Source organism: Hyperolius riggenbachi, chromosome 7, assembly GCF_040937935.1.
Source record: "Hyperolius riggenbachi isolate aHypRig1 chromosome 7, aHypRig1.pri, whole genome shotgun sequence".
NCBI classification, from domain to species: Eukaryota; Metazoa; Chordata; class Amphibia; order Anura; family Hyperoliidae; genus Hyperolius; species Hyperolius riggenbachi.
In genome coordinates this window covers 46494225-46506504 of record NC_090652.1, presented here as the reverse complement: position 1 = coordinate 46506504, position 12280 = coordinate 46494225, and the positions used below count along the sequence as shown (strand labels likewise).

The 12280-nt window shown below is 42.8% G+C and overlaps 1 protein-coding gene across 4 annotated transcripts in view; it reads left to right on the top strand.

The window, feature by feature from the left end:
* The window catches only part of LOC137524292 (RING finger protein 112-like), a 368236-nt gene that overhangs the window by 252996 nt on the left and 102960 nt on the right, over positions 1-12280 (top strand). For all 4 annotated transcript variants that reach the window (XM_068243990.1, XM_068243989.1, XM_068243993.1 and 1 more), the window contains one exon: positions 1688-1711. In XM_068243990.1, the coding sequence (XP_068100091.1) occupies positions 1688-1711 (24 nt within the window). The remainder of the gene's footprint in view (positions 1-1687; positions 1712-12280) is intronic.

Genomic DNA, 12280 nt, shown 5'->3' with positions numbered 1-12280 from the left:
ACTTCACATTTAATTTTTTCTTAAAATCATCAAACATATTGGCCCTTGTTCAATCAACTTTTTCTCCTACGTTTTCTATTATTAAAAAATTTACAAAGTACCAAAAATAGGTGAAAAAGTACTATCAACATTATTCTCGTGCTTGGAAATAGAAATTCTGACCTGTTTTCTTTTGTGTACTGACAATTTAGATAATTTCTTAATTATCTGTGATTTTAGAGAAGTTACTTTCTTCTAATTTTTTGTTCTACATTTGTTATTAGTTATTTTAGGTCTTTAGGTTGATCTACTCATGTTTTCTAGTTAAATCACCAAGAAATAGCAAGTCATTTAATCCAATTTAGTATATAGTTGGCATGTAAGATTAGGATTAGGATTACATACAACTTCAGTTGTGATTGTTTTCTAATAAGATAGAGACCACGAGTCTAACATTCTGTAGAGCCTCCAGCCAGGGAGGCCACGAAAATAGGTGTCTTCAGTAGTAGAAAAAATTAAGTTATTTTTAATGTTGTTTGCTTCTCTGATTGAACATATTGCCAATTTACCATTCTCTTTTATTTCTTCTTATAGTAATTTGTCATCTATAAATGTATTTAATCTTGCATATTGACAAGTGTAACCAACCTGCTTTGTTGACTGGAATTTCCTTTCTTCAACTGCTTGTATTTTTTTTCTTATGTAAATCTTCAATAAAAATTTAAATGTTGAAAGAACATTATTCTCCTGCTTGCAGGTGGCTTAAGAGCCATCTTAATCTCTTATTGAAAAGTTGTGAAAAAATCACAAAGGAGAAAACTCAGGGGAAAATGTTAATTGAATATGGGCCATTGTGGCATATTTGGTTATGTTGTTAAAGGGACTCCAAGCTCAACTTAAAAAGGAAAATAGTACTCACCCGGGGCTTTCTGCAGCCCAGTGCTGGTTGGGAGGTCCCACGACGACGTCCTGGCTCCTCTCCTAGGCCTCGCTCCGGAATGGCTGCCCGGCGACACTGGGCCGAGTGTCGGGCTCCTTCTTCCGCGTATGACGCGGCTGACGTCACCACACCGGCCGCCTCGCGTCATCACGGCAGCCGGCGTAGCAGTACGGCGCATGCGCGCTTTAATCGCGCTTGCGCAGTACTTTCACGCCGGCCGCCGTGATGACGCGAGGCGGCCGGCGTGGTGACGTCAGCCGCGTCATACGCGGAAGAAGGAGCCCGACACTCGGCCCAGTGTCACCGGGCAGCCATTCCAGAGCGAGGCCTAGGAGAGGAGCCAGGACGTCGTCGTGGGACCTCCCAACCAGCACTGGGCTGCAGAAAGCCCCGGGTGAGTACTATTTTCCTTTTTAAGTTGAGCTCGGAGTCCCTTTAACTTATTGGTAACAGTATCTAAGCAGTACTGATGCGTATCTCATGTTGGTTTAAAACTGATTTTCTAAAAAAAAACTACAAGGTCTTTTTTAAAAAAAAACAAACAAAAAAAAACCATAATGCAATTCATAAAAATGTTTTGGCAACATTTGCAGTACCACCCGGAGTTTGAGGAAATTGTTGTGAGGCGGTCAGAAGCGTTCTTGCTCATCCATCCATCCATAATTGGTTAGTTAGTTTGCTCAACATGGATGCACAGGGGTGTCAGGGAAGCAAAATGAGCAAGCTGGTATTCTTTTTTTACTGTCCAATAATTCTTTTCTGTTGCAGAAATATTCCTCAAGCCACAGTGATGTAAGTACTGTTCTATTGTTTCACTTTTTTTTTTCTAGAAACTTGGCTCTCATTAATGTTGCTTTTAACAGTAGCTGTTTTATATTCATGCTTTAAGCAATGAACTGTATTATTATTATTATTATTATTATTATTATCATCCACATCAGTTTCAACAATATGGTCATTGGTCAATGGGAAGGAGCAAAACTAGTAGACATTGCAGGATTGATAGGAGGAAAAATAATGAAGATAATGGTTGTGGCATGGTACTGAGGATGGTGGGCAGGTTGATAAGCCATAGAATGTGAGTAGGTAAGACCAGGGCCGGGCCGAGGCATAGGCTGGAGAGGCTCCAGCCTCAGGGCGCAGTGTAGGAGAGGGCGCAAAATTCCTTCAGCTGTCATTTCTAATTGTGTATGAAGCAGAAATAAATAAGAAAAGGGGATACATAGCAGTGACTGCACACCAGATAACTAAATATTAAGGTGTTGGTGAGGTTGTGGGCCCTGTGGCCCTCTTAGTCTAATAGCAATCAGTGTGCGACAGCTGGGGTGGGAGGGATGGAGGGGCGCACTTTGGTGTCTCAGCCTTGGGTGCTGGAGGACCTTGTCCCGGCTCTGGGTAAGACACATAAATAGTGTAATACAGCACATTTGGGGTGGTAATCAGTGATGGGCCAAAATGCAGATATTGTTTTTGCATTATTTTCAGAAAATAAGAACAATTTTCTTTTAGACAAGTGAAAATATTATCAAATAATTTAGCGGGGTTTTTTTCGCTTTGATGTTCTCTTAAAAAGCAAAAATTTAGTTTCGCGGTTTTTCAGTTTGATTTTTCACTTTCTTTAAGGCCTAATATGGGAAGAGAAGAAATAACTTCCTATAAATGTTCGCATTTCTGTGCAAAGCACATTTCAAATATGGCAGTCATTTTCGAAAATTACTATTTGGTCAAAAATACAGCACTTGTTTGGGCAAAAACATGTAAAGTTTAGCATATTTTTGTGGGAAAGACGTGAAACTGAAAATGGCATTTTCGATGTGAATATTTGCAAGCAACACAGGTGGTAATAGAGTAGGAGCAGCAGAGGTGAATGGTTGAAGGACATAGCAAGGTGATATTAAGGTGAGATGAACAATGAGGGACATTGTGAAGTTATAGGACAGATGAAGGGTGAATGGTTCATGGTAGGAGTTTTTGAGAGACAGACCAAATGATATCCGTGGACTGAAGAGACACAAGGGAAACAAGATAAGAAGGAGCTACCGTGTTTCCCCAAAAATAGGATACTGTCTTATATTAATTTTTGCTCCAAAAGGTGTGCTAGGACTTACCATATTTTTAGAGGACGTCTTATTTTTTAGGGAAATATGGGTAGTTTTCCTATACAAAATGTGTATACTGCATGCCATGCTGAAACACAAGCAGCATGCACAGAGCTTGTGGTTTGCAGATATTGGCTCTCACTGAGTCAAGAAATTGACTCTGCTGATCATGTCGATAAGGGTCTATTTCTTGCAGACAGAGAACTCTGTCAGGCTCCCCAGAGTTATGATAGGATAAGCTGTGTGACCTGGGAAGAGGTGAAATGCGGCTGATGCTTATCAAGACAGATCAGGAGGGCTGGCTCCAACAAAAACACAAATTACCTGACACATATACAGGACTGCAGAACTCACATTATACTGCTGCTCTCCTGTATACAGGATTTATATTGAGCGTGACTTGCTGGTGTCATGTGGGCTGCAGCTAGGGCTTACATTCAGGGAATGTCTTATATTTCAAGCATCCTAGGAATTTATGCTAGGAAATATTCTCAGGGGATGTCTTACTTTAGGGGAAACACAGTAATAGTGTAGTATATTAAAACATCAAAAATATAGTTTAGAGTGTCAGGCTCAGACAGTTTCTGGCCAAAAAAGTGATGGAAAAGTAGTTTCAAGGGGTCTAACACCTAGACTGTGGCATGCCGGAAGGGGGATCCGTGCCAACAGTTTCACCAAAAATTACGGAGTTGACAGTCAGGTTTTAATCTCTAAAGGGCAGAAATCACATTATGCACAGCTCTGGGTGTCGGTGGGCTGTGGAGTGTCTCACACAAATAAATGCAATAGAAGTATTAGAATACAATAAAATAATAATGCACTGAAGTGTTTTTTTCTGCCTGCAACTTAATGAGGCAACGGCACAGCAGTAGTGTGCACACAGCTCTGGATGTCAGTGGGCTGTGGAGTGCCGCACACAAAAAAACACAGATCAATGTGCTAGCCCTCCAAAAGGGCTGTTTGAAGTGCTTTCCCAGCAAGTGAGGAACAAGAACACAGGCCTAGCTAATGCTTTCCCTACCTATCTGCAGCAAGTCTGTCCCTGCTCTCACTAACAGCCAGCAGCCAGCAAAGAATTAATCCAATATGGCCACAGCAACTGCTTTTTGATAGGGGGGTGGGTGGTCCAGGAGGGGATGTTAGCTGACTGGCTGCCATGTGTCTGCTGACTGTGTGGTAATGGGTCAAAGTTTAGCTCAATGATAATGTATAAAGGGTGGATCAAACACTACAAATGTTCGCTGTTTGCCACGAATGTGAACAGCAGATGTTCACAGAATACTGCTCACCGGCGAATAGTTTGGGCCATCTCTACTTACATGAGATTCCATAAAATGGCTGGATGGCTGTTGGCACACTGTGGGTAGTGATCTGTAATTCCTCTCCAGCTCCTGCCTTGTGCGGTTCCCATGTCTGAAAATTGTATGAGTGGTTATACCTGGCTTCATGTTGTCCAGATGTTTATTAAGATCCTGTGTTAAAGGGAACCAGAGAGGAATTGTTCTAAAAAAAAGAAAAAGATTTTATACATACCTAGGGCTTCTTCCAGCCCCATAAACCTGGATCGCTCCCACGCCGCCATCCTCCGCTTCCTGGAACCGCCGGTACCGGGCCCGTCACTTCCGGCGGACGCGGACAATTGTCCGCATCACAGGGGCTCCCAGTATACCCGTACGCATGTGGCTGCGCAGTAAGCAGCCGCATGCGTACTGGTATGCTGGGAGCCCCTGTGATGCGGACAATTGTCCGCGTGCAGCCGCCGACTGGCCAGTCGGCCGCAACTACAGAACCCGATACCGGATGAAAGAGGAAGCGGAGGACGGCGGCGTGGGAGCGATCCGTACGTATGGGGCTGGAGGAAGCCCCAGGTATGTATAGGATCTTCCTCCTGGGGCCTCTGGTTCCCTTTAACTATACAGACAACTATACGTTGTCGCCTCAATTTGCACAATTGCACTGTTAACAACTGATGCATTTTTGCCATTCTCTGCTATGGAAAATGTTCCCTGACGGATACTTTTTATAAACATTTTTGCACAAGTGTTGTCTAAAATAAAAAATCTTTTGTATTTTTGCATATAAACTCTTCAAGTTTATTCAGTTTTTTGCTACATATATCTTTTTATTAGTATATAGTGATCTGTGCTACCCATTGTGTAGCATGTAAGGAGTACTCGCTGTGCCTCTCTCCAGCCACGATCACACTTCTTCCTCTGTCGTACAGCTCCGGTCTACTGCCCACAACAGTGGGACCCGGCTTGTTGACGTCATCAAGCTGCACACTGGTACTGTGGACAGTAGACCGGAGCTGTATGACAGAGGAGGATGTGCCGCTGGAGAGAGGCATAATGAGTCATCCTCACATGACGCGAAGTTTCCCGGAGATCTCTGGGGGGAGCACCTATACTGGGGCACCTATACCTGGCTAACCTATACTGGGGCACCTATACCTGGCTAACTTATACTGGGACACCTATACCTGGCTAACCAATACTGAGGCACCTATACCTGGCTAACCTATACTGGGGCACCTATACCTGGCTAACCTATACTGTGGCACCTATACCTGTCTAACCTATACTGGGGCACCTATACCTGGCTAACTTATACTGGGACACCTATACCTGGCTAACCAATACTGAGGCACCTATACCTGGCTAACCTATACTGGGGCACCTATACCTGGCTAACCTATACTGTGGCACCTATACCTGTCTAACCTATACTGGCATGCCAGTACCTGGCTAACTTATACTGGGAAAACCTATACCCGGCTAACCTATATTGGGGCACCTATACCTTTCTAACCTATACTGGGGCACCTATAGTTGGTTAACCTATACTGGTGCACTTATACCTGGCAAACTAATACTGGGGCACCTGTACCTGGCTAACCTATAATGGGGCACCTATACCTGGCTAACATATATTGGGCAACTATAGCTGGCTAACCCATACTGGGGCACCTATACCTGGCTAACCTATACTGGGGCAACTACAGCTGACTAACCTATACTGGGGCACTTGTAGCTGGCTTACCTATACTGGGGCACCTATACCTGGCTAACCTATAATGGGGTACTTATAGCAGGCTAACCCTTAAAGTGAACCAGAGATAAAGCACCCTCATGTATTTTACCATATATATCAGTGGGAACATTAGAGAAAACACCTATCCTGCTCTGTTTCATCCTTCACTGCTCAGCCTGCTTGTTATCAGCTCTGAATGAGCACTCAGTCTGGCTTTTCTCAGGAATCATTATAGTTGAGTCTGTCTTCTCTGATGTCTTTTCAAGCCCAAGCCTGCCCCCTTCTGGCTCTGCTATAAAGACTCAGCTATAAAGATTCCTGAGCAAAACCACAATGAATACTCAGTTGAGGATTTTATCAGAGCTGATGACAAGCAGGCGGAGCAGTGAAGGATGAAACAGAGAGCATGGTAGGTGTTTTCTCTAATGTTCCCACTGATATATATGGTAAAATACATGAGGGTGCTTCGTCTCACTTTAATGTTACATCTATAGCTGGTTAACCTATACTGGACCTATACCTGGCTAACCTATACTGGGGCACCTATACCTGGCTACCTATACTGGGGGCAGCTATACCTGGCTACCTTTACTGGGGGACCTACCAAGTGAGCCAAAAACACAAAAACTCTTACTTCAAGAGATGGCTTACAAGAAACCTGAAGAAAAAGGCACCACTGCTGACTTCCTTTAGAAAATACTACTTGTCTAGTTGTTCTCTTAAATCCTAATATATCTGGGAATGCATGGGAAGTTTGACCAAGAGTCAGATCTCACTCTGAATCTGATCATAGAAAGATCTGCTGGATGCCCATACACCACAGATCAATTGCCAAATGACTTCAGCATGAAATATCTCTGTAATCGGCCATGTGATGCTGCCTGCACCACCTGGCCTCTGCCTTCCCAAATGTTAATGTGCCTCCCCCATCCATGCCTCATGTTCCAGCTGCTGCTCATGCTTCCCCATTCGCGGCCCACAGGTTTGAGTGTGTAGCCCCCAGACACATGGGGTGCGAATGGGGGAAGCATTAGCAGCTGAACAATTGCTGCAGCTGAAACAGGTGAGGTTGTAAAGGGGGAAGGGGATAATTAACATTTGTGGGGACAGCAGCCAATTTCATCCTGAAATTAGTCGAATTGTCGATCGGCATGCTTATCTTGCGCGGAATTTCATCAGATTCGATTAAATTATTGAATTAGACTGTCGATCGCACTGCAAAATCAATAGATGCATTGCTACCTTTACTTTAATAATTTCACTCTGACTTATTTGGAAGAGGTAATCCATATGTAGCATGGAGAGGTAAGTTTTGCTTCTTTATTCTGAGCAGTTTAAGAGCTTTGACTTTGTATGTTCTTCTTGTGTTTCTATTGATTTCTCTAAATTTTTGGGTTTCCGCCTACATCCCAAAAAGATACAGATTGGTAATTGTTTACTCCCAAAATTAGGCTAGACAAAAACAGGAACAGGAGCATAAGTCAATGACTGACTATGCCACAAAACTCAACACACTACCAGCATATGCTGTTCAATCACCAATATGGTTTATTAAAATTAGATGCAACGTGAAAAGGTACATACCGGTTACCTACAGTATGCTTCACAATAGTTACATATGAATATACTGTATGTCCACCTGCGGGGATGATATAACCCCATAAGGCCAAATGACCCACAAATGCCTCAAAAGCTTGGCTCAATACGATCACACATGTGATTTGGTTTAAAATGGTTTTAAATTGCTGTGCCTTTTTCCTGCCTCACAAGTCACATTCATAACACATGAGTTCAGTCTTAAATCACATGTGTGGTTGTTGTATTGAGCCAAGCTTTTGAGGCATTTTGTGGGCCAATTGGCCTGTTATATCATCCCCGCAGGTGGACATACAGTATATTCATCTGTAACTGTGAAGCATAGGTAACCTGTATGTTCCTTTTCACATTCCAATTCTAACTTTAATAAACCATATTGGTGATTGAACAGCATATGCTGGTAGTGTGTTGTGTTTCGTGGTGTAGCCTTTGACCAGTGCTAGTTCTCACCTAGGTTACATACGACCATATGAATAATTGATTAGTGTTTTGGGTTAATGACTATGATAGGGATTCGGTGGTGAGCCCCTCTGAGGACAGTTAGTGACATGACTATGTACTCTGTAATGTGCTGCAGAAGATGTCAGTGCTATATAAATCAATAATATGGTAGGACATTAGACTGACTATGGTGGCCATTAGATTGTGAGCTCTGAGTACAGTAAGTCAAGTGACATGGCTATTTACTCTGCAAAGTGCTGTGGAAGATGTCAGTGCTGTATAAATATACAATAATGATAATAATCCATCAGCTGACCAAACTGATAACATGCTTCCCCATGAGCTCTGCTACAAAGTTGCAGCTCTACTCATTGGCTGCCTGCATGCTCTAGGTGTCATTTAGACACTATTGAAGCCAAACTGCAACTTTCATAATTTTTTAAAGGAAACAAAAATGTCATCCTCCATATTCTTCTTAGCTTGAACATCTTTTACAGAACTGAAAGTAATTAAAAGGCTTTTCAGCTCACCAAATAAAGGGGTAATCTGTCTAGGATTAAATGAGGGAAAGAACTGTTAATGTATTTATTAAGCATGCTTTAACAACTTTTTGTTATTTTTTTTTTCTTGACATACTTTGGAATGCATTGGAACTGATGCTGTCTTTCAAATGGAAACATGGTAAGTCTGAACCCTGTATTCTCTTCATTATAGATGACCTGCTAGTAGTGGTGGGCAGACATAACATCTATGCGTAATATTGCATCATAATTTGCAAATTTTGCATTACGATGCGTAATTGCAGATTGCACATTGAAAATGTGTGTGTAAACGTAATACCTTACTGTAATTACGCATAATAGCATAATTTAAATGTAATTTTGTGTGCAATTGTTTTTACGCATATGAATGGAGTTTATGCATTGAATATTTAAATAGCCGCCTGTGTGCAGTATACTGGATGATGCACACGATTTTTTTTGTAATCACATACGAACTCATTTTTTTGCATTGAATATTTTAATAACAGCTGCGCATGTGCTGCAGAATACTGGCTGATACCAGACTTATACATTTACTGTCTAACCTTCATTCAAGCATGGCTTATGAAGGTCAGTCAGTGCCATTCTCTAGCCTTTTTGTCACCCCAGGTAAGAAGTCCTCTCCCCCCTCCCCCCCTCCCCCCCCCCCCCCCCCAAAAAAAACTCATGCCACTCATTGTCTTCAGGCAGGGAACACACTTGACTTTCAGTTTTCCGCGCGCGGTTTTCTGCATACCTTTTCTGCACACCAAGTGTGTTTTCATGCAGGAAAACGCGCGCGTTTTTTCACAGCAGCTGATGTAATTGATAGAGAAAACTGACAAAATGTGCAGAATCAGGATGCAGAATGTCAGTTTTTTTTCTGCGCGCGAACAACACAGTAAGTGTGTACTAGCCCATTGATTAACATGAGTTCCCAGTTTTTCTGTGCAGAAAACGCGCACGAAAACTGTCAAGTGTGTTCCCTGCCTCAGGGTCCCCTCCTGATACCTATTCCTGATCCTTTTCTGTCCCAAGCCTTGCAGAAGTTCCCACTAGTGGCAATGAGCAATACAGGTGAGATTTCCTTCCTTCACTTTTTTACTGTACATCCAAGATTCTGAACTTGTGCATATACAGTTCTGAATCGTTCATCGTTGCTGGGGAAAACTCTAAGAAGAGGATTGGTAACAGAGAACAAGCGGAACCTTGAAGTAGCATCAGGCTCCTCAGGGTGAAATAATCTAGCTCTCCATGGGTTTGATTCATTTTTTTCACTGATTCAGGGGTACTTTAAGACCCATACTTTTTGACATTGTCTCTGGAGTTATATATCAATCAGCAGCGCCAATCTAGTAAAAACCTAAACACATCAATGTCTCTTAAATAGTCCACTGAGTTCGCTGTGGGGGTATCCAATAAGGAGGTAATCAAACAGAATAAGTCCACTGCGCTCCCGTTCCAGAGGTAACACCTACAGACAAATAAACTACACATCGCGTGATACTGTATTAAAAGTTCAGCATTTCAAAACCCGTGCAGTGTGAGCAAACAGTGTTTCCACTCGTGTCACCACCACCCGTAATCGGAGAGGCTCACCGGATTCAAGCCACCTCGCCTTTCAGGTGGATCTCTCACTTTATAACTATGCCTCACCCCAGCACATCAGTGAAGCATACCCGTATGCAGATATAAGGCATTTATTTTCTTCATAAAACTCACTAAAAACACAGATAAAATTTCATTGCGCAGTAAGCTCAAACAATTGGTACATAGCCGCGCTTCTTGCGCCGACTAGCTACTCACAAGCTCCAGGATAGAGATAAGCATATCAGAGCAGTGCTCCTCAGGCCCTTGTAGACGTAAAGGGTGGTTTCCGTGCGGCGTCCTGCTAACTTGAGTCCCCACGCTACTCTGTGCTTCCTCTCTCCACACTCCACTGCTCTGTGAGCGTGTCTGTGTCAGGCGTACTGGCTCCACCCTACGCGTTTCGTCATCAATACACTCATCAGGGGCTAGCGTGGCCAGTACGAAAGCCGCTTATTTATTTCACCCTCCCCCGCATGACGTAACTATCCTCTCCCCACGTGACCTATGGTGCTGCCCTTTGAGACACCACTGTAACATGCTATACACATTACATATAAAAAATATTAAAACATATAAACCCAAATAAATAAAATTGGACTACCTATATCAAAATCCATGAATAAAATTAATTAAAAAATGCCTAATACCTAAATCCATTTCCATGATACACCGGCAGCGTGTATCAAATCCAATGGCTGCCATCTAGTGGCTGGATTGAATGTTGCAACAACCAATAAACCTATTACTCTATTGTGCCAATATACTAATATACAGCCTCCTGCCAGGTCATCATGCACCTTATACAGCGCTCCTACCTACAGGACAACTGTTAACACTAATGTACATCCTCCCCCCAATATTACATATATTTGTGCATCATGAATGAAATTATCTTGTATGTTACTTTGTGCTTACTATGTGAGTACCTAAAGTATGTCCCTCTCTCTCGTATACTTACCACAGGTAGTTTCAAGAGAGCCTATTCTACCTTTCACCACACAACCTGATCTGACAACCTAATCATTTGAAATGAAACAATTCAGATCAAACTCTATATTCATACCAGCAGGTGCAAAAGTCCCTAACTGGTAAATCCATTTACCCTCAGCCTGTGAAATATCCCTCTGCTTGCTTGATCCCCGCCACTTTGGAACCCATTTTTCAATCCCCATAAACCTAAGTTGAGTGGGGTCACTATTGTGTTTCAGTTTAAAATGTTTTGACACACTATGGGATTCAAAACCCCTAGAGATATTATACACATGTTCCCCAATGCGACTTTTTAATTCCCTGGTTGTGCGACCAATATATTCCAAACTGCACGGGCACCACAGGATATACACAATTCCCTTGGAATCACACGTGATACACTGTTTTACCTTGTGTGTATATCCAGTGGCGTACGTTAAAAAGGGGCGATGGGAAAAAAGGGCGCCGGGTTTTTAACGATAAACACGGATTACGTTTAAAAATGTATTTCGTTTAAAAGTAATGTTTTTAAACGTTATAAATCATTAAATAATGTGTATTAAATTGGCAATTGTAAAAACGTTAATCTTTCGTTTAAATAATGGAACGCATAATAACGTTTAAAAAAAAAATTACTAAGTAACCCTCCCTGTACCTACCCCTAACCCCTAGACCCCCCTGTTGATGCCTAAACCTAAGACCCCCCCTGTTGGTGCCTAAGTAACCCTCCCTGTACCTACCCCTAACCCCTAGACCCCCCTGTTAGTGCCTAAACCTAAGACCCCCCTGTTGGTGCCTAAACCTAAGACCCCCCTGTTAGTGCCTAAACCTAAGACCCCCCTGTTGGTGCCTAAACCTAAGACCCCCCTGTTGGTGCCTAAACCTAAGACCCCCTGTTGGTGCCTAAACCTAAGACCCCCCTGTTGGTGCCTAAACCTAAGACCCCCCTTTTGGTGCCTAAACCTAAGACCCCCTGTTGGTGCCTAAACCTAAGACCCCCTGTTGGTGCCTAAACCTAAGACCCCCCTGTTGGTGCCTAAACCTAAGACCCCCTGTTGGTGCCTAAACCTAAGACCCCCTGTTGGTGCCTAAACCTAAGACCCCCCTGTTGGTGC